Source organism: Chroicocephalus ridibundus, chromosome 2 (genome assembly GCF_963924245.1).
Source record: "Chroicocephalus ridibundus chromosome 2, bChrRid1.1, whole genome shotgun sequence".
In the NCBI taxonomy this organism is placed as follows: Eukaryota; Metazoa; Chordata; class Aves; order Charadriiformes; family Laridae; genus Chroicocephalus; species Chroicocephalus ridibundus.
The window spans coordinates 79258275-79281435 of NC_086285.1; the positions used below are offsets into that span (position 1 = coordinate 79258275).

Genomic DNA, 23161 nt, shown 5'->3' on the forward strand with positions numbered 1-23161 from the left:
GGCTCTGTGCAGACACACAAACTTGTGCGGGAGCCTGAGTGTGGGCTCCAGATGTGGCGAGGGCACCGCGATGTTCCTGGCCGCTGATGACATTTGGGACCCCGCCAGAAGACATTTTTCAGGAGAAAGGGGAAACAAAGCCTCTGCGTGAAGGCTACGCAGCCCGCCAACTTGGATGGGAAATCTCTCACCTCCTTGCGTAGGAAGGACGCCAAGAAAGAGGCTTTGCCTGGGCTAACCAGCACCCCGCTGTTGGAATGATTGGTGGTCTCGGGGCTGCCTTGAGCGGGTGTAAAGAGGCAGCAGCTCCGTGTCCTGCGCTGGGCTGTTGTAAAACTGTTCTCTGGCTTCTTTGCTTCCTGCAACCCCCAAGCTCTGCCAGACGGGTTGCGATGGCTTTGCTCCCTGTTGGCCAGGAGCGCTGAGCTCCCTGGGGGATGAGTGTGACTCTTTGGTTGATGTAACTTACAGCTTAATCAGGAGGGTGTCTTGCTGTATGCCTGGATCTCACGCCTGCAAAGCTCAGGCTCGTCAAATACAGGCTGATATTAAATAGGAGCCTTCCAGTGTAAGAAGCCAAAGTTGCTCCTCAAGCATGGTGTGGACAAACCACCCAGAAAAAGTGCTACTTGCTGAGTATAGGCCAGTGCCAGGCAGAGGCTGCTTCCTGCTTTCTCATCCTGTAGCTTTTTTCTCAATTTTTGCTCTTGCTCTTCTTTTTTTCTTTTCACTTAGCCAGCCCAATTTAAGGTTGATTTAACCCTGCAGGAAACATTCCTTCTGATTTCAGGCTGACTTATTAGTCAGTGAGCTCCTAGATGGGGTAAGGTTCAGCAATACCAAATAACAAGCCAACGGTCTGAGTGTGACGATTCAGGGAGAAAAGAGTGACACCAGCTCCCTGGAGTGACCGAGCACCAGAAATTTCAGTTCACTCTTCTTTCCTCCCTAGTGACCTGGTCTAAGTTCTTGCAGCAAGATTGCAGCCGAGAGCATCTCAGGCCCCAGTTATTTGCAGAGAGCGCTGAGGCTTCCTTCCAAGATGTGAGTACGAGACGTGAGCGGACCTTCGACAGCTATCTGTATTTGTTTCATTGGAAATGACTCTTCTTTTATCTTTGTGTATCTAGAGACCTTCACAGCTAGCAAGCTGCAGAAAAGGCACGGTTTCTTTCCATTACTTACTATTATAAATGACAGGCACATAAAATAAAGCCAACAAAAACCCTGGAATAAACAAAATCAGCATTTATTCCTCAGTCATCTGTTTACAGGACTGCTCTATGTTTTCCACAAAAGAACACATACCAGAGATACACGAGTTAATCTAAAAAACCAGATACGCAAGCCAAAGTGATATGGGACATGAAAATCCACATGCTTCATAATTTAGTTCTCACATGCCTGTCATCTAACTTTAAGAGAAGCTGCTGTGGGGTACACAAACATTAGTTCTGCCGCACCAAAATGTGATTGTTAGCTCTACTGACATAGCTAAACAACGTATTTACAAAGCACTATCTCTGCCAGTCTTCATCTAAGATTTGAAACAGGTAGTTAGTTGTTCAAAGACCAAGCCTTCATGGAAGGTGAAAGAGTCTAATGTCCCTAAACGGATTCATGCAGTGTTTAGTTGTATTCACACGAGATACAAGGACAAGTATCTACTGGTGACGATAAAAGTAGTATGTGAAGATGCAGCGTCCTCCTGCAAGGAGTTTGGAGCATTGGCATTCGTTCATCACTGCTGTGGGTTTGACACTAAGCAAAACTGCAATCGCTATCACATATTAAGTGTCCACAAGCTAAGAATTGCCCCGCTCACTGGTGCGACCATGGGAAGGGGATGGGATGTTTTCAGGTCCCCATCAGCGGAAAAGAGCTGACAAACACCTGCTTTTCTCACACCTCCTGCTGGTGGGGGCCATTTTGTGAAAGAAGCTGCCAGTGATTTGTAATATCAGCATTAAATTGAAGATACCTTGACTCTTACTGCTGCACTTTAACCACTGAAGAAAAACAGTATCTTGACCAAGATTCCTTAACTGTTAAAAAATTAAGGTTCTTTTTATTTTTACTAGTCAAGACTGGTGCAAAGCAGATTTTTTTTGGCGGGAGTGTGTGTTAAACTGGGTTCTTGTGCTACTCACACCACAAAAGATGGACCAAGCACTTCCTTTATTTAATTCTGCGGAGCTGCACTGTTATTCCTGGTTGGAACCAAGTTACAGCAGAATTTAGCTTAGGCTTTAACTTTATTCAGCTTTTGACATAAGAAAGAAGGAATATGAAAAATAAATTAAGAAGTAGCGTCTGTTGTAATCTCCAGAGTGGATTATCACAGATTGCCAGCTGCTTATGCTGTGAAGGTACTCAGGGGCGCAACTGGCTGCAGGTGCTCACAAACATGGATACGATAGTATGGACATCTTCCTGCAGTAAAGGTTTTTACACATTTCATAGCCTCCAGGATGCTCCACGTGCAACAAGAGTTGGAAATCCACTAGTGCCCCACCTTGAGCCAAATAAATTTGCTTCTAATCCTGATGCTAATGTTAGACTACTCTAGCATATCTCGGGCAAAACTCTCTGAGATTTTCTCTAGCTGAATCTCTCCGCTGCATCTATGGAAATGGGAATAACACCGTCCTAATTCTTTTAAGCACTAGGTGATAACTGTCTTTCAGTGCCTGACAAATAAAGATGTGTTTTACTGAGTACAGTTACATCTGAGGCCCTGGGAAAATTACAGAGTGCCTCCAACTACCAGTGACTTCCCACAGGTCGTCCCTGCAGAACAGTCGCTATGTAACATTACTGCTAAAGCTGCCTTTCCAACCAGAAAGCCCTCTGCCTTTTTGCGGTCCAGCAGGGAGTCTGTATGCAAACCTGGAGGTCAAATCATCACCTGGTATAAATCGCTATGTTCCCATGACATGGCCTTTAATTTTACATGTCAGGAAGAACACAATGTTTTACACAGACCAAATACTGCATCTTGACGCTCCACCACAACTAATGTTTCTATATCGCTCTCGTAGCACCTGCAGCCATCTCTGTCTGTGGGCATACAGCTAAATGGTGTAACGGCAGCTAGTACAGTGCCTTTCACACTTAAACCTGCTCCCAAGCACAGTAATTCACAGTTTCCAAATGCAATCGCTTAAACCAATACACAACAAAAATGATAATAAGCAAGCTCACATAGATGCAGTTGACTTATAAAAACTAAGCCACTTACTATTATTACCTAGTGGAAAATAAATAATGATGTGTCAAAACAATAATTTAATACAGCTATTAGTCATTAAAGAACATATTTAAGGAAAACAGAACCAAAAACAAACTTGCACACACACACACAAAACAGCATGCTGCTCAAAGTGCAACGAGACAGAATTAGAAAGCCACTAAAAAGAAGTTATGTCAAGTTATTATTTAACTAAAATTAAAACAGCCAGAAAAGATAGAAACAAACATCTCTGGAGACATTTTTCTCAGGCACACCACTACAAATAGCGGTGACAATTACACAGCAATATAATTTTTTTGCCCTTAATACGATAATGATCTTGATAATACAGCTCCCTTTTGATTTGGTGCTGCAGATCTAGAGTCTATGGGGCCATGCCAAGAAGTACGCCTGGGAATTTTTCCTCCGCCGCTGGACATCTGCAGGCCCACGCTTGTGCTTAACACTGGGCACCAAATGGCACCTTCAGTCACTGCAGAGCCTCGCTCAGTCCAGCCTCCTCCAACTGTCCCCACCTCAACCTCATCCCCCACTACAGGAGCTGTTCCAAGGATGAAAGAGCGGGGCAGTCTACAGGTAAGACTCAAGAGCGTGACCATCATTATCCTTGTCAGTAAGAATGAAAGTTAAGTCCCTTAAGTATATTAGCACATTGCCCAGTAGCACAAGCAAGGGGCTGGCGAGGGGCGAGGTATCCCCTCCGCAACCCCTGCCTTGTAAAAGGGCCTGACTTCTCAAGGGGAGTGAAATATGTCAAGCTCTTCCAGCCTCCCTAGTAAATCACGTGTGCGTATTTCTGATAGAGCACTGTATGGATGAACTCCGTGGATGTGCATAACAGAGGCCATGTTCTCCTACAGCTCCTGGAGGTTTTGTGGCCGACCCCGCGCAAGACACTCTAACACAGGGCTGATCTTTATGGCACTAAGCTCTTAATTACTACTCAGATGTATATATCCACAAATGATAAATCCTCTTAATGCAACTGAGCAACAAAGCAGGTAAGACTGTAGTCGCACTGTTACTTTAGTATAGTTAATAAGGTTCAAAATGACATGCAATTTATTCATACCCATGTAAAATCTACCACAGGAAAAACAAAACCCGCAAGCCAATCCTACAATGCTGTCACTAAAGTGCATAATGAGATCTTGCCATTCCAAAGTGGTCTGCTGCATTTTAGTCTGATCATTGAGTTGTTTACCGAACAAAAAGCTACAATATCTTGAAGGCAGTCAGAACAGGAGTGGGAATTTCAGCCCTAACAGAAAGGTAGCTTTTCTATTTATTTTACATAGGTGAATATAAATGGTGACTAAAAATAAGCAGCCCAGTTTCTATCTAAAAGTCATATGCTCGTTTTCTTGCTTTGAGACTGCTTAGTCTTTTCCCAAAGAAACCTCCATTTCTGCTAGTCAAAGTTTACTTCAGCTAAGACTACAGATAAGGATCTGAAGGTGGCAGTGCTCTACATGGTATCACAGTTGCACGGTGAGTCATTGTGTGATAGTAGTAATGGGGCTCGTGTATTTGCAACAACTAGTACAACACATCAGTATTTCTTCGATTTCATAGCTGTAACAAGCCCTATTAATTTACAGGAGCAGCCTAAAGAGATCTACTACAATGGCTTTAAAACATTGGATCAAACTGGCTGTAGAGAATGTCATGGCCATGATGTCCCACTAATGGGCCCCTTCTATTTCAATATGAATGCTATCCAGAAAGGACGAAGGTAGGAAAAACAATTCATTAGGTGGTGATGAATAATACTGTTTTGCCTTTATGTTGATCCCCTTTAAAAAAAAAAGACATAATTTAAATATAAATACATATGAAATGTATAGATAAATATATAGAGATAGCTATGTTAATATGTAGTTTGATCAGAACTGGATTAATCAAAGAAAATCTAAAGGCACCATAATATGTCAGCATCACTGAATAAAATAGTCACTATACTTTGCATTTATGTAGTTCTGAAACCAAGCAGTCAGAAAGCCATACACAGCAGGCAATAAGTTTCATTATTTTAACCTCACAGCCTAGGCAATTAACACTCAGATTCACTTAACAATGAGCCATAGTCAAAGAACCTCAGGTAAATAATTCAGCTGTTCTGACTCCCAGTTTTCTATCTAGTTAAGAATCAGAAAGGCTTGGGAGCAAGGTAAGAAAAGAAAACTTTAGAAAAACAGAGGATTTGCACTTGAGCCTGTACCCGGAGGTTATAATGAGCAGAGGACTGACTCTCCTCTTTGCCAATGGTCTTAATCAGTCCTACTAGCATTAAACAAATTAGCTGGTGTGAAATCACCCTCTGTTAAAATAACTGAATTATACTTGCATATTGGAGAACAGTCTGCATGGGTACAAGTGAATAGTGCCTTGTTTTCTTTCTTTTTTAATTAATCCAAATGTATTTAAATTGAACTAATTCATCAGGATAAAAAATCCTAAAATGCATCATATCACGGTTGCAGCAAACTCACATATGTGCAAGGAAAGCCTCATTTCTCACTTCCACTGGTGTTACATTAACACGGCTTTAACTTTGGTTGAGCTAATCCTTAGCTCATTTTAGTGTGACAGGAAAAACAAACTTCAAATCTTCTACATAAGGCAGCTTTAAATTGGCTGCAATTTTTTTTTTAATTATTTGACTCTAGCGTCAAATCAACCTTGTCTACAGACAGTGACAGACTGCCTTCTGCGCTGAGATGAGAAACAGTCAATTTAACCTAATAATTTTAACCTTAAGGAGCCTTCGATGAGTAAAATGGGACATAAGACAAGTTAGAGAAAAGTTCGTTATGAATCCAAGCTAATGTAGCACTCCAAGACATGAAGAACACGGCGTCCAGAAGAAACACCTTCCCACAACCTGAAGAAATACTTTCCTTCTTTCAACAGCTGAATAGAGAAGAAGCAGCTCAGCGATGCTGGGACTTGTCCTGCAGCTAAAGTGCTGTTGGTCCATTCAGTAGAAGTCTTGGTCATGTCAGGGGGATAAAGCACCAAGACTGCTACTATTTTCAAATCTCTTAGCAGCAGTAACCACACAGCAGCTTTTCTGCAAAATAAACAAAACAAAAATCCAGTTAATTCAGCAGTATACTTTTTTTTATTTGGTTAAGCATTCTAGGACAACCACATGGTGGTTTCTTTGTGCATAAGGAAAAGAAAGCAATGCCGAATCTTCTTGCTTACAAAGGATTCTTGCAGCCACCTTATTTGTGAGATGTTTTATACAATATTAGAAAGACAAGGCCTCTTTGTTAAGGGCAGAAATGGTCCTGGAGGTCTCTCTTGAAATGCAGCTACTCTGCTTTTTTGCCTCTCTTGTCATACAGATCACAGCATGAAAAGGCACGCTGCAAACCTCTCCATTTATTTGTGTTACCACTGCAAGCATTTATAATGCCAGGTCTAAATCAACTGGCACTTGAGTGTATTATTTTGGGTTAAATGTGGTAACCATACTACTTGCCCGATAAAAATAGCTAAAGGGATTCTTTAAAAACAAAGCACTGCTATGACTTTAGATCCACTCATTAAGTAAACTCAAATAAACTCCAAAAAGAAAAACACACACAGAGGAAATAACACTGCAAAAGCCAAAACCAGGTTTTCCTGCAGGTTAGATCATGGGTAGGTTACTATGTTACAAAGCTATAAAAAGTTTATTTAAAAATAATTCTGACTGCTGTTAGACAGTCAATTTATCTCAAAGTTGATTTTCGTTGTAATAGAAAATTGTGTAATACAGTGCTTCCTGCATTTGAGAGGGAGAATTTTCACCATTTGGTTGTTGTGCAGTTAGCAGCTTGAAATGGGAAATACAGATAAAAACACTAGTCCTGTAACAGGTGGGGAAAACCCGTTTAGAAAACTACTATGTAGAAGCACACACGAGTGGACCAAAACCTCCATGTAACCTGTCCCAGCACCAGTGGAGTGGGGATGAATGCTGAGGAACACAAAGAGGTATTCATTCCCACTGGATTCCTACTACAGAGGCTGATGTTCAGACATTACCGTATCAGGAAGCTATGTGGCTTCAGAGAGCAAGTAGGATATCGTAATGGTACCTTACCCTCTCTGACCTCCAGCGTAGCATGGAAAGGCAGCTTCAAGTCCCCAGGATAGCTCATTTAAAGACCATTAACTTCTGCGTTACTACACTACATTGTGTAAAATCTGTTCTAATCCTGCTTAGTCAAAACAGAACAAAAATTTCAGCCTCTCACAATACTATCTTTTTTACATGTTTCTGGACAAAACCTGTTGCAAATAAAACCCAGGATATCACTTGCCCGACCAAGCAGATGATGGATAATGGCAGCATTAAAAATTTGCTTGTGGTGAAAAGTGGACTACTTTTATTTTGGCAACCATTATTTTGTTACTTGTGACGCACGACTAAAAGGAAGTGGTTTTACACAGTGTGTGTGTTCTCAGCCTCATTCACATCTTGACCCTCCACTGAGTCTTGCCCAAAGATGCCCCCAGAACCTTTGAGTGGTTCCCATGGTCCTTCAACAGAGGCACCAACTTCTGTGGTAGTCGGTAAAAGGGGCTGTGGGAATTGGTCTACTAGTTTATGGAGATACTGTGCCGCCTGAGGTAGCTTTATTTCACAGTGGCTGAGTGAGCATGCTTTGGTCAAAGACCAGAGACAGAACATGAGAGCAGACTTGAGTCTCCCTGATCCCCAGGGGAGGCAACCAAGCCAGCCTGAGAACCACTAATGAAGTGTTTGTTAATGAAAGGGCAAAGACAGGGAGCCAGAAAAAAAAGGACAGAGACGCTCTGTCAAAATTGTTTGAGTTGCTACTGGCTCAGGGGGCAGAGAAGTGCCCTGTCAAAACTGGGTCCTCAAAAGTGTGGAGCAGCTTCTTTTAGGGGACACCTTGCTTTCATTTCTCTACAGTTAGTGGAGCTGCCCTGAGCGTCTGGCCCGTGCCTCTGCTAAAAACTAATTACTTTTCATATTTCTACCCTTTTTAAACCATACTCCTAACCACAGCATGAAAACCTGAAAGCTTTCAACACTGAAAAATTATTGGGTGAAATCCTGCCCCATGAGAGCCAGTGGGAGCATAACCATTCGCTCTAAAATAGCCAGGGTTTGCAGCACATATGGCTTCACATATATGATCTTTTTGCACATTGCTGTGACTTGGGGTAAGTGATAGGGCCAGTTTACATTTTGAATGCTTTCCAGACAACAGCGAGGATGGTGGTGGTGAATACAGTTTGGACTGAGCACTTCGGACTATGCAAGGTTTTTGGCCGCCCACTGATCTCTTCCGCCGGGGCTACAGTATTTGCGTCTGAAGAAAGACTTGGGACCTGAAACAAACCTTCTGTCTGGCAGCTCTTTCAGAGGTTATTGAGCCGGGGGTGCTTGGGACACACTGTCACCTTTAGCCTTCTTCTAGGGGAAAAAGAAAAACAAACAAACAAAAAACAATAGAAAGATACCATTATTGGAGCATTAATTGAAGATCAATCATATCTTATCTCTAGTTAAGGTAATGGCAGAACACTGCAACATAAGCATGTTTAGTGAAGCTGTTTTGCAAACCACAAAAAGTATGAACAAAAAATACCGAGGTGGGAACTGTAAAGGATGACATGAGTTGTAAGGTTTCTCTTAGGGTAGGGTTACCCCAGAAGAAGACTGGTGACAGAAAGCAGCACAGCAGGTAAGACCCTGTGTTCTTGCAGCATTTGGAAAAGATAGCCTGTTCCCCAGGTTGCAGGAATCGGAGCTTCACTGGACCCCAACTAAAGGAGTCAAATTTTATCCTATGAAGCCCTCTATAAAGAGATACTTAACCATGACTAACTCTTATTTTTACTGTGTACGCACACTTATAAATCTTCTAATAATCTCATGGGCATTGCTGTTCTGGGAGTTTATAATAAAAACTAAATTTCAATTAAAATTATAATAATTTCTTTGATTGTTATTATTTCCCAATTTATACTACTTCTTGTTATCCTTACTCTGTGTAACAGGAACGTCTCGCAAGGACAGAGCTGTCAAGACACTGTTCAGTCCATCCTGCCCAGAACCCACACCACCTCATCAGCAGAGCTACTACTGCTTTATTATCATCATAATCTTTATTCTTATTTTAATAGGATTATTTTGTTAATTAATAATATGGTCTCTTAATTCTTAATGATGCCTGTAGTTCAAAAGGCAGCTTGATAGGCAATAGAGCAATCATTTTATTTAACATCGATGTGCTTTGCCTGAAGAGGAGGAAGTGTAAAAATTCTGAAACCCGCTTAAAATTATCCCCCAAGGATAAACTGAAAGACAGAGTGGACTCCCTTAGAATCAGCCAACAGCAAGCTCATCAACAGTGTGAATCTCTCAAACTCATTGACTACTTAACAGAGGAATAATCAAAATGATCCACTCAGCTCAACTGAATCGTTTGTGTGAACAAACAATTGCTTCTTTTGTGTTGGCCACTACGCTGGCTACCTTGAACAGCAAGAAGGTGCTTAAATACAAAGACACGGATTGGGTGAGGTTCCAAGCTCTGTTGGGAAAGGTATCCCTCGGGAAGAAGTAGGATGAAACCTAACAGCACTCATGGGGGACTTCAAGAGAGCCTGAAAGGGCTTTCAAAGCAGGAAGAATTATCCTCAGCTGGAAAAATCTTTTCCTATGGTAACTCAGTGCTCATTTTGCAAATAGTCTCCATTTGCTAAGAAATGGATCCACCCAGCAACACACAGCAATTGCATGATCTTATATTTCTTCCCAGATGTGCAAGAACTGATGAGCAAGTGTGAGCATGCAAATTATAACAGCTAAAAAAAACAAGCAAGGGGACACACAAGGCTCTCAGTAGCAAGAAATGCAGCAGCAAGGAAGAATCAAAAGCAGTTAAGAAAAATGTCAAAGCAAATAATGATGTGGCAACACAAGAAGGCAACAGCAGCTCTACAATGCACACGGATATTTAAGTTTAGGGACCTGGAGTCTGCAGTGGAGCTTGTGGTCTGATAACCATGGGTGTTTTAAGGCAGCAGTTGCACTTATCCTCCAGCTAGAGGAGAACCAGAATGCTGTTAAATGTTTTTCCCAGAATCTGAAAATTCAACAATTATTTCCTACAGGTCATGTGTTCTGCCATCATGCAATGCTGTCACTTCAGGACACCATGCCAGATGACATCTAATCCATGTAAATTTTGCTTCACAGCAAAAATCCATTCAGGTAATTTCAGAGTGTTTATGAACACAATGAACAACATCAATGAAGTGGCATTATAGTATTCTATGTGGACACAAAAAACTTAGATAAGTCACAACAGTTCTGCAATGGAGCAGTAAAAGTGACACAACTGTGATATGACGGCATGGAAAACACATTTCAAAGATACAGGGATTATATACCATTTTTCCTTGATGAGAAGCTTTGAAATGAAATCTTTGGCCTGATCAGAAACACCTCGAAATTCCTCATCTTCAAAATCCCAGCTACAGGACAGGATATTGTTGAGGGTCTCATTGTCATCTTCACCCAAAAAAGGAGACAATCCACTGAGGCTAAAGTAAAAAGAAATATGTTCAATCCTCCTGCCTTTCCCCTTCCTGTACATGATCTTCTATGACTGTGCTGTCATTCTGGCCTATCTTGAAATGTATTATTGTCTAAGAAATCTCCAGAACATTTCCATTCTCTCTTCTATTTACATGATCACCTTTCTTCCCTAAGAAATCAAGCGTTACTGTCTTTCATGGTAGTTACATTTTCTATACCTTTGACCACTCTTGCACATACCTACTGGGAACTTACCAAGCAGCCTACAGTATTCTGGAATTGTGATGCTCAAAAACTCATGAGATGTGCAATGTAACAAAGAAGAAAAGCTCATGGTGATTGGAAAGAGGAGAGATTACTGAATATGGCATTTGGAAAGATGCCTGCGTTTTCTATTTTGGATACAGATTTTGCCAATGTTCCAGTATAACAACAAATTTGGATGATTGACACAGTTCAACCTAGAAACAGCTTACAATGCAGATACTGAATCCCACTTACAGCATATAAGCAATGACTCCTACACTCCACATATCTGTAGGAAAGGAGACAAACTCATAATTCACAACTTCTGGAGCAAGAAATTCTGGAGTCCCAAAGTTAACTCGGAGTTTTTCTCTGGGTTGATATCTAGGAAATGGAAACATTAACAGAGGACACCAATTACAGCTCTAATTAAAGTTGCATCATAAGTTGTCCAGCACTTAGAGGGATTTCAGAAGCACACAGGAAATTCAGTAGGAAAACAAGGACAGGCAGAGGTACAAAGTAAAAATAAATCTACCCATATACAGATCGAAAAATGCTTGCAAGCTTTAGATCGTACTTGAGGACAAAACCCAACTGCTATACAAAGGAAGACATTCAAGTTTCAAGGACCCCTCAGAGCAGCTGTTATCATCTTTTGGGACTTTTCCACATCATAGGCATGGAATTTTTAACCAGTAAATCCTTCACTGAGGTTATAGTACCTAATTAAACCAGAAAGTGATATAGCATGGGATATATTATAACAGCCCTTGGTGGTCTCTTACACTCTTTTTGAAAGAATCTCATAATATAGGAGACAAAAGACCAGACAAGATATACCCCTGGTTTTGTCCATTTCAGCTGTTCCAAGATACTTATGTGCTTGCTTAGTCAGAATCAACCCTCTTTCAACCTTGGACCTGAAAAAAGGCTTCAGAATAAATCTTTTTTACTCAGCTCCAAACATTCCTTATTAAAAGATATTGCTGCTTAAAAGAGACATGTTCAATTTGTCCTAAGAACAGTAGGAGACCATTATGTATCAAATATGTCATTGTAGAGATGTAATACTTTTTTTCATTGTTTCCTAATTCATTTACGATTAGCAAGAACACATGCACGTACCTTCTTGCCAATCCAAAATCAATAATTTTTATTTGATTTGCTGCTCGGTTCACACACAGGATATTCTCAGGCTGCCAAAAGAAACCAAAAAACACTTTAATGAGAAGCAAGTATGAAAAACTGGGCTTTTAACAAACTGTAGAGAGAAAAAGTCTAAAAACATAGCAAACATCTCATAAGCACCTTTTGCTTTTCTCCTTGGTCAGATTTCTCCACATGGGTACCCCCTCCTGCTATCACAAAGCAGTTGGGGTTGTGTGTTCTGTGCCTTGCAACTGCTTTTTCTTCTCCTTGGCTTTTCAATTTGACATAAGGCAGCAGTTCAGATAAAGAACTCATTAGAGGGAGTGGGACAGAGAATGCAGACTTCCAAAGAGGGGTTTCGGGATTCTGGCACTGTGATTTTACAGACCTTTATAAGCTGACACTGATTTTTTACAAAAAAAAAAAAAAAAAAAAAAAAGAGAATTTGTTGGACTTTGAAGTTTATGTTACAGCTTTACGTTTCTGAGTTCATGAGTGTTCTGTCAGTAACTGTCTGATTGAACACTGATATATTAAGCTAGTCACATCAACTTAATGCTTTTCTCAGATATTTTATCAAAAGGTAGGATTCCCAGCTTAATTCCCTCCAGATTTTCATAGGGCCAAATGCTGTTCTTCACTTCCCTGGCAGGAATCCATTAACTTCCTAGAATTACTCCAAATTCATACAGAAGGGACTGAGAACAGAATTTGGCCAATTATCTTTGAAATGTAAATACCTAAAATAGAGTCTCATATCCACTGCCAGCAGTTTTATAGCTACTCCGTCTTGTTGCTCATTGAGTCCTCTTTGAAACAAAACAGCCCTCAACACTTAAAACATTAGTTAACCTTTGTCACCATTACTAATTCATTTTACATGTAGGACTTCTAAACACCATAGGGCTTTTAAACACCGTATGTCCATAGTTTCTGAGGTCCTGGACAATTACGGTCAGGATGATTTTCTTTCAATTTCAAGCTTTCTTCCCCAAACTCATCTGTTACTGACAGCAATCTATGAACAAACAAAACAGAAGGGAGAGCCATAGCTGGCAAGCACATGAAAAGTGGTCTCTGGGAAGAATTTCTTGGATTGCGTATGTATCTTTTGTCAGTAGTCTGACCTCATGTTAAAACTCTGCCATATCCAAGAATATAATTTATGTGTCCCAAAGAACTGTGCGAACTTCTGCTTGATAGGTTTCTAGGTAACTGGATGTTTATAAAGAAAGTGAAAAGTGAGTCTGGTCATTGATTAGCAACTGAAGGAGGTCCCAACAAGCATCTGTTCATTTGCTTAACCACTGCAACAACATATACGCTAACAACATCAAAGATGTATTATATTAACTCAGTTATTACAAGCCAAAACCAGCAGCCATAATAAAAACCTCACCAAAGAGAAAACCATCTTGTGCACTTTTTGTTTCTTTTTGCTTTGTTGCACAGCTCAGGGATCACTAGGAAGCTTTATAGCCAGTCATAAAACTAAAGACATCAGCCCATTTTATTCCTGCACTAAATAGAGGTAAGAAACAAGTCTATTAATTGATAAAAACAGGTGAAGGGAGAAAGAGCCAGCTCAAATGTACAGTCTAATGAAGAATACCTTTACAACAAATGTTTTCTAAGGGGTGACACTTAACCATCAGCAGTCAACCAGAGTAAGAATGTGCAATTGGTGTATTTGTCTTTAAAAAGAAGTGAGGAAACTTTTTGTGTATATATATCTGAACTTCAATAGCTCAGATAACCAAGCAAGTACATGGCAGAGAATCTGCCACCATTCTCTGGGCTTTCAGCTGCACTAGCAGCTATTGCCTAACCCAACACAGACATACTGTATTTGTTATATCAGCCACCGACTATTTTTATTTCTTTCATTTTAGCAAGTACATTTTAATGTATTTTCCCTTAAGCTGGCTATCTATTGATACCTTTCCATGACCATGACAGTGTAGTATAGTCGTCAGAAAGACATGCAGGGTTTCCACCAATCCTCAATGACCCTTGAATTTAGTTCCCCTCTCTCATCATGCCTTGGTTTCTGCATGGTAAAAAATGGGGATAATTGCTACCCCACGTCTGATGTGTAAAACAGAAATCTTGTGCACCTGAATTAAATAATATTTGCACATAGAATATCCAAATATCAAAATTGAAAATAGCAAGATATTTGTAGTCAGCTCCTGGCTTTCTGTAAAATCAGTCTGTGGAAAATTCAAGCGCTATGAGGCTTGATGACATATGACCACAATTCTCATCTAATTTACTTACCCCTGTAGTAATTTAACTGCTCTCAATGTGGTTAAAGTAAATACACATTGGTATAAGAAAAGCAGAATAAGGTCCTTTGTTGTTTCTGCCATGGGAATCTGCTAAGCTGATGGCCTTCCATTAAGAATAAGAATTTCCGCAGCTGTCATTGCACAAAACATGCATCTCAATTCTCTACCTTGAGATCCAAATGAAGAATGTACATTTGGTGCATGTACTGAATTCCCTCGCAGATATGTTTTATGAACAAGATAGTATCCATCTCTGTCAAATTGCAGTTTTCATCAATAATTCGGTCGAATAACTCTCCTCCTTCCACACTGATGAGAGAAAGACAACAAAGTGATGACCAAGCCCAAATGCAATCCCATGCAGTTAGAGTAATACAGAATTTATACTATCGACTATTTTAATCATTCACAGTCAAGTTCAGTAAGGTGGGTCTACACTATGAGCTTGCACTCTGATCTGCTTCCCAAGAACTAGGTTCTGATGCATACCGGCCTAAACTTTTCCAGGTTCTGAGAGTCCAGTCTCCCATCCATTGACAAGTAAGTAGTCTTGAAATTTGAACCTTATGCTGTCTTGAGTCATCATTTTGTACCAGTGAAATTAACAGAGTCACATGGAAAATCAAGACAACGTGCTGGAGAATCTGCATTTAAATCTGCGGTCTCGCCTCTCAGAGAAACGTGGTCCAAAATTTTGATTTGAAACTGTCTAAAGTCAACAAAAATGACTTCTTAATGTCTCATCAGATTTCAGAATGTCTTCAGCTTACCCATTTATAGCTACACAGACATTCACCTTTTGTGATACGCTAATCATGTAGGCCAAATTCAGAGGACTGAGAATGTCCAGAATACCCAAACTCATGTAACTTTGAACCTTCTGCCATACCTTTCAATGTTTTAGTTACACCCTTTTTGGCTTCCTTAAGGCAACATCTGTTTAACTTGACTTTAAGGCAGCTATTTTGTGTGTAATTATCCTGATAACCCAGCATAAAAAACAGGTTCAGCCATTCAGGCACACAGTATAAGGATTAGGCACAACACCTACGGCTGGCTCCTCTTCGGTGTAAAATGTCTTCTCATCTGCCTCACAGAGCTGGAGATATTCTGAGAGGTCTGTTTCTTAGCTGACACAAATGAAAATTTGAAGTTAAAGAGAAGATATATAACACAGCTCTATCGTCAAACGGAGCGGTGGCTTTACAACACCAGGAATGTGGCACATCACTGGAAAAAATGCATAAGTGGTTGCAAGAGAAAACTTTTCTCTTAAATTCCATTTTATTTTATTCCTGAGAACATCTTTCATTTGTCCTTTCCACCTGTAATAGCTCTATTTCTAATTTCAGGAGAAAGTAAGAAGGAAACGGACAATTCCAGCAAAAGTGGTAAAGACAGAAAGGGAAAGAAAAGAACACACTTACTATTCCATGACTAGGACAATGTCATTTTTTGATTCAAAGGCATCATATAACTGGATAAGGTTCACATGATTCAGCTGGTTCATGACATTGATTTCATTCTTCACTTCATCCTGTAAAGATTCATACTGTTTCAGATGCCTTTCCTCTAAGAAAGCTATGTCAAACAGGATATAGTTTGAACCAGACATCTACGTTATCTTCATGTTTTCACTCAAAACCAAACTCAGGGTTTTCCTTGATTGCTCCTGCAGTGGTAGATGTCAAGGCTATAGGAGCTACTAGACTGAACTCAGGGCTTGAGTGGGGGACTGCTTTAGTAATAAGCTATTTGGGGGGAAAAGGAAGGGGAGAGCCCACATGAACAAGTGGTGGGTTCACAGGGATGTAAAGAAAAGAGAGAAGCAGAATAGGACTTGGTTCAACTAGCTGTGGGTATAGAAAATTAAACCGTGTAAGAAAAGTCCAGGACAGTCCTCAAAATCTCCCTTTGCAGTCAGGGGAGAGAGACTGGTACCTCCATTCAGCCCAGCTATTTCAGATGTGCAGTTTAGGATGGGCTGAATCATTCTCTGGTGGTGCCAGTCTCTCTCCGTTGACTATAAGGGGCATCTTGGTGATCAGCTAGGACACAGTTATACCATAGTAACCCGAGTTAGCAGAGACAAATCCCACCTTTGAATGCCATTAATGCCACTGCTGTCACACAAAGGATGCTATGCATGTCTTTCCTGTGAAAGCAAGCCCCAGATGGCCACGAGGTTTGCAAAACGCACCAAACTAATTCTCCTCATCTGTATTCGTGTTGGTATCAGGAGCCCAGATCATGCCTGTTATCAGCATCCCTCAGAGTGACATCAACTCACTGCAGCAAAGGCTACGGTGTGCTCGGGAGGGAATATGCTCTGTTACAGGACTGACAAATGTTTTTACCATTCAAGAAAATGCTAATACAATTAACAGCAGAAAGAAAAATAAAAAAAAGGTAAGACAAAGAAACACAAAGAGATGAAAGGTTGGAAAAATTAAGATTATTTTTTTTAAAAAAGAGAAAACCCAAAAAGAGGACTTTGATGAGTTACTAGAAATTCTGGAGGGATATAGAAAGGGAAATAGAACTAAAGACAATGTTAATTCAGCAGGTCCTACGAGTGTGATGGCTTGTGGGCCACTTGGCCATGGTCTGTTGTGTAGATGAAGAACAGTGCAGGATCCATTGCAGAACAAAAGACTAATATGACACTCTACCAACCTTCTGTTTAGGACCTTTCGCTTTTATAATTTTGGCTGCTAGCTTGAGACCTGTTGCTTTCTCTTCACATTTGTGCACTTGACCAAATCGCCCTCTAGGGAAAAAAAGAGAAAAAAAATTTCATCCAGAGGTACTGGTGTCAGCCCTGAGTGTAAACTAGATTACAAACAACAGAAATTATCCTCTCCCTACTGGGTTCCATTTCAATTGCTCTATTGCTGCTATTTGTGATTTCATGATGAAACAAAGCCTTACCCAAGACCATGCTGCCGTCAAAAATGACAGTAACACTCTCTCCTAAACAATGTCAGCATGAGAGATCAAGTAACTACATGGCCTGTCAGATTAGCCTGCTGATCTATCTGAAAACATGCATGTGTTTTCAGGGATGGGACCTACTGAGAGAAAGAAGGCTACAACATGTATCTATGTCCTGCTGGCTGCAATGTGAGGTAAAGTATTACAGCATCCTAAGAGCCCTGTCATAAAGCCTAAAGGGCAGCTGGCTGACCTAGAACAATACCAAATCCAAGCCACGTCTGCTGGTGCCAAACCTTTTGCCAAAATTCACTCACACAGTAAAATCAGTCTCCTGTTTTCATCCCTCTCTAAAGCATTGTTAGAGCTTAGGCTTTCATGACTTTGACTCTAGTGAGGCATGTTGCTTCCATTCACCTCCTGGGGTGCTTGGCTGTAAATTTGTGCCTTGCTTTCCACGTTGATTGGGTTCATCTGACTTACCCTCCCAAGATTTCATTCTCGCTGACATTATAATAACTGCTGATCCCCACCCTTTTGGCTGAGACAATCCGGTGATCAAATGGTGCTGGTGGAGTAGGACTACCATCTATAAAAGACAAAAAAGACAGATAGCATGTGAGTGGTCACGTGCAGTGCTTGTCTATCTTGTATTTTAGTCACTCTTTTCCCCAGATAAACTCATTTAAGAACTGAATACACCTACTGTAAGTTATAGATAGGCCTTTCTCTGTTATTTAAGAAGGGTTTTATTCCAGGAACTCTGGCTCAGAAAACAGGGTGTTGCTGGGGAGCTACACTACTAAGACAAGGACTCCTTTATTAAGTTAGCATCTTCTGTGTAACAGTTGCAAGAGGCAAAGTGAACACTGCTAGACTAAGCCAACGTAGCTTCATGCCCACAAAGGGCCTCAGCAATTTGTCTGGAAGGAATTCAGCTTTTTCTCCGATTTTTTTGCTTTTCTTCCCTCAGGGACTGTTACTAGGTGAGTATGTACTGTAACTCTCCAGTGGTGTAGGAAGAGATACCAAGCTCTCCTATAGGCCCACCTAAAAGAGGCTGTTTCCCAGCTTTTGCTTATAGTGAAGAATCCCCTTGTCTACTGATTGACACAACTTGTCATCCTCCACAGTGTGGTCATCACCTTTAACGATCACAGTTAGAGCTTTTGCACATGAGGGAGTTTCACCCTGGCAGGCAGCACCTGGGATTTCCACTATGGCTCAGGACCCGGTGTGGTAGGACACACGGTAACTGTGATGTGCTGCTCTAAAGAATTTCTGTCCTTAAAAAAAGACAGCAGATAAGAGGTAAAGAGGGGCACAGAGAAGGGATGGGTTCCCAACATCACACTGCAGCAGCTATGGAGTTTCAGCACAAATGCAGCTCTCTGATATTATTGCCCAGACCTCCGCATGCTGGACCATTCTGCCATCCTGATGTCAAAATCCCTGCTGGAGACCAGCCCTGCATGCCTAATTTCTCTTTGGATTTTTCGCAGGGTGTTGCGACTTCAATTTCATACCCACGTTGTTTTTCATTTGATTGATATTCCCGAGAGTGACCTTTGGCTGACCAAGGTGACAAATACTTCTTCAACTGGTTGGGAGGCCTAGAGCCCCAGCATTTCAACATGAGCTCTCTGGTTTGGAATGCCGGCTCCCTTTTGTGTGAGGCTTGTTGAGCAATTTTAAAACCGTTCATTAATCCAGTGAAAATGATTAAAAACACAAACAAAAAAACCCCATGACAGCATGTAGCTGGCAGGAACACTTTGGTCATTAATGTAGCAGTAGATTGTCCTTATTCACAGCAAATGTCCATTTTTCCAGGACACCAGCTGTGTACCTAGATTTTTTTTGACAGTGTTAATAACTTACATGGTCAGGAAGTTAGTTCACGGTCAAGGAATTGTGAAAAGCTGGGGCTTCTGGAAGTTTGCCACCTACTTGGGATTCTGCAGCATTTGAATTGCACGTCCTTAAGTATGGGCCTTTGTATGTTACCACAACCTACAAAATACCAAGAAAACCTCTATCCTAAAGGCAGAATTTGACTCTAACAACACAAACTCCAGGGGCCCCAGCATGTATGTGACAGAAGAAAATGTCTTTCTGAAAGTTCAGCTCCCAAATGTTACCAAACTTTGAGCAAGAAGGGTTCTTTTAAAGAGACTTGAGTGCCTCTTTAAAACTATGCTACAGTTTTAGCCTTCAAGATTTTCCCAGTGACAGACCCTCTATTTTTCTTTCCCTGCACACCAGAGGGGATTTCTCCCTATTCAAGAATGACCTCCCATTGCAGATCAAAGATGCTCCAAGAGAGACACTCTAACCATAATGTCATCCCCAACAATCTGCCAGAGCTCAGGACAGGTTATGGAATTTAAAGTTTTAGTACACTACCTCCTGTTTCTTGCTACAAGAGACTAGCACAAACATTTAATAAATGTTTTCCTTTTCCACTCTCCCGCCACTCCCAATGCAAATAAATTCATACTGAGTCCTATGCATGCACACGCACACACATATATCTTCAAATCCTTCAGGCCATCCTCTCACATGCCATCACTTGATATACAGGGATGGATAGGCACTGAAATTCTCAAGCTGGAGGTCTAATATGAGAAATCTCTGCTTCACCCCAGTGAGCACTGCTTCAGAGTTCGGTGCCTCAGCAGCATTTATCTGACTGTTCAACAGCATCAGTGAGGCTTCCACACAAAAATCCATATTTATTTTATGGGCTGCAGTTGTTCTCACTTCAGATTGCAATGGTACGAATATGAGCAAGCTGGTTTTGCAAACTACATCCAGAGCATTGCAGATCCTGTGTTAACACATGTTCTCAGCACTTCCACAGGTCAACCAATTTTGCCACACATGATATAATTTCTCCCACCACTCTATACTTAGGAGTTTTAGCTCTGTGGTTAAAACAAGAGGGAAAGAGGATAGTATTAGTGGAGCAGTCGTGGCAGAAGCAAATTAGTTGTGACTAATTTCTGCCAGAACAGAAGCCTCTAAGATGGAAGCAAACAGAACCGCATTATTTCTCATCAGCTGGAATCAGGATGTGGCCCATGAACAACTGCTTCCCATCACAGCTACCATGCACACCTTTTCCCCCTACTAATTACAATAATGAAATTATTCTCTTCTGTAGATTTCTCTTTCTGATCGTCATTGTAATACCAGTGGAATCAAATGCTTTGCCTTTAGAAATACTTCCTGTAAGAGCTTTTTTCAGTTTTATGTATGCCATCAGCACTTTCTGCATCTAGCCTGCTCTTTTTATTGTCATCTTTGATTAGGCCTTCGTCATTCACTCGATGCTTACTGCTACCACTATGCTCAAGTTGGCAGGTCTGCTCAGTGACTGAACTATAATTTCCTGTACCTTTTTCGCAGCCTTTACACCTGCAAGGACAAAACATGGAATTAGAGCAGAGTACACTTAAAGCAGAGCAAATTTAGAAACACAGGTGAAAAATGCCTACAAATATATTGCATTCAAATAACATTAGGTTATTTGGCTTCATGGTGTAAAATAAACTGTTTTAATATTCACTTTGAGAAATAAAAACGACCTCTAAGTTAATCGTGACAGCAAAATGTTTCTCCATGACTGAAATCCTTGCCTGAGTTCTTCTAAATTTAACATTTGGCTATCAGTCTCACCTTTAAAGCAATGGCAGAGCATTGGGATTTCACTCTGTTCCTGAGAGCTTAAACTGGTTTATCCCGAAGGGCTATATATCAATGCAGCAAAGAAAGAATTACAGTAAACAAATTTATCGGTTTAATTGCCTGGGCAAAGTTTCACAGTTTTATGTTATCACTTAAGTTATTACATTTTGCAGGAACTTAATTCCTAATTGGTACATGGCCTAATCTAACCTTACTTTGCTCATAGGTTGTATGATGCTGCAGTATATAAACATAACAATGGGGAAGTTCTCCTCAGAGACGAATAATAGCCTAACATAATTCCCATGTTTCTAACCTATTTACCAAGCAAACAACCAAAGCACACTGCTAGTACCATGTATGGTAGATTGTTTGCCCGTCTTTTTTAAGGGTATAATTTCAGCTTAGAGCTCAGGTCAGAGAGATAAACCCATTTTACACTTTTGTATTGGGCTGGATTTTCACCAATATTTGTATTAACCAGCCACTTTGACTTGAAACTTGAACTACACCTTTTCCTAAAGCTTGAGTCTCTTATGAATGTGCAGTCTGAGCTTCAGACCTTACCTTCCCTCTGATGCCTCTTCATCGTGGCTTTGTCCTGCCTCATCTTCATTTTGGAAAGGAGCTGGTGGTTCCTCAACTTCTTTTTCACTCTTATCAGCATTTCCCTCCCCTTCATTCTCCCTCTTTTCTTGGCTTTCATCTCCAGACACCTGCTGTTCCTCCTTCCTCTCCCCATCTCCTGGGGACTCACTCTCTATCTCCCGACCAGCTATCCTTTGACAAGCATCACCAACAGCATCTTCTTCCTGCTTTTCTGTAGTGAAGGATTTCTGAACAGAGCTTCTCCTGTATTTGCAGCAGCTTTCAAAAGCCAAACTTTCTCCTTTCTTCTCTGACCCTTCAGTATGAAATTTGGGAGGATCCATTTGAAGCAGAACAGAGCTTTCTGTGTCAGCATTTTCCTTGTTGAGCTTATCAACAACTTCTCCCTGAGAGCACGACTGGCTCTTCTGGATGGCCCCCTCTGTAAGTAAATAGGTTACTAAGGAATATGTCAGTAATTCTCTGATAGTTAGTAACAATATTAAAGTAGGCTTGCACACTTAGCATAACTTCTGTTGTGTTTTGAACTAAGCACTTGTTTCCTCTCCCACTTTCAAGGTAAGAGTAAACGTCTCCAAGGCAAGAACAGACTCCTCCTTTAAAACTGGGATATCATGGGTCACAAACTCTTCCTTTCAGACACAGCACTGGAAAACATTTTTCTCACTCAAATTTATTGACCAAGCCAAGTCAAGGTTAATAAACTCCTCATGCACAGCACTTTTTTGTGCAGTTTGCCATCATGTGCACAGGCATGTGATAAGTAGGTTGACGTTGCTTGGACAATTCTCACTTATGCCGATGAGTACACATGTAACCGAACCAACTTGACTGGAGCTGCTCAGGAGAGTCGTGGCTATTTCTGTGCAGTTATACCCTTAGGAAAAAGAAACCAATCAGAAAAAAATATTCTAACCTGTTGAATCTGGTGGCTTCTCTTTTGTTCCCGTCTCATTCAAATGTAACTTTTCTTTGATGAGCTGTGGAGAAAGCAATTGATTTATTAGTCAGTGTATACAGCGTTCACATTGCATTGTTCCTCATGAAATTGCAGCCTGATTTTTCTTGGTCAAATGCAAGTACTCCGTGCTCTAACTCACGCTTTTCCTATAAATTATGGTCCTTGTTTTAATCACTACCGAGCTGATCAGATTGGTACCACTGTAAAGCAAAAGAAATTATCTCAGTTGTAATCAACATCAGTGTTGGCATAAATACAGCCCAGAAAAGATCAGGATGGAGCCTCAGGGACCGAAAGAAAAAAACATCCAGAAATGAGCTGTTGTTCTGCACTAGCTTTTGCTGTTAAAAACTAGGTTAGTTAAACCAAAGCTAGTAATATTTAATATTCTAGTAAAATGTTCAGTAACAGTCTTACTGACATATTTCAAAAAGTTTTTGCTATTAATCAAC

General features: G+C 40.7%; 1 protein-coding gene across 3 annotated transcripts in view; it reads right to left on the reverse strand.

Annotated features, from left to right (window-relative positions):
* Positions 1-1233: 1233 nt before the first annotated feature.
* The window catches only part of MYLK4 (myosin light chain kinase family member 4), a 74136-nt gene continuing 52208 nt past the window's right edge, over positions 1234-23161 (reverse strand). Inside the window, exons 3-15 of one of the 3 annotated variants that reach the window (XM_063326013.1) lie at positions 22665-22728; positions 21707-22169; positions 20850-20869; positions 17933-18038; positions 17192-17285; positions 15943-16052; positions 14683-14824; positions 12201-12271; positions 11328-11456; positions 10679-10831; positions 10257-10329; positions 8620-8690; positions 1234-6326 (exon numbers count right to left, since the gene is read on the reverse strand). In XM_063326013.1, coding sequence (XP_063182083.1) covers positions 8646-8690; positions 10257-10329; positions 10679-10831; positions 11328-11456; positions 12201-12271; positions 14683-14824; positions 15943-16052; positions 17192-17285; positions 17933-18038; positions 20850-20869; positions 21707-22169; positions 22665-22728 — 1470 coding nt within the window. In that variant the 3' untranslated portion in view covers positions 1234-6326; positions 8620-8645. Of the gene's footprint in view, positions 6327-8619; positions 8694-10256; positions 10330-10678; positions 10832-11327; positions 11457-12200; positions 12272-14682; positions 14825-15942; positions 16053-17191; positions 17286-17932; positions 18039-20849; positions 20870-21706; positions 22170-22664; positions 22729-23161 lie in introns of those variants that run through there. The other 2 variants (XM_063326012.1, XM_063326014.1) reach the window with 2 other exon arrangements.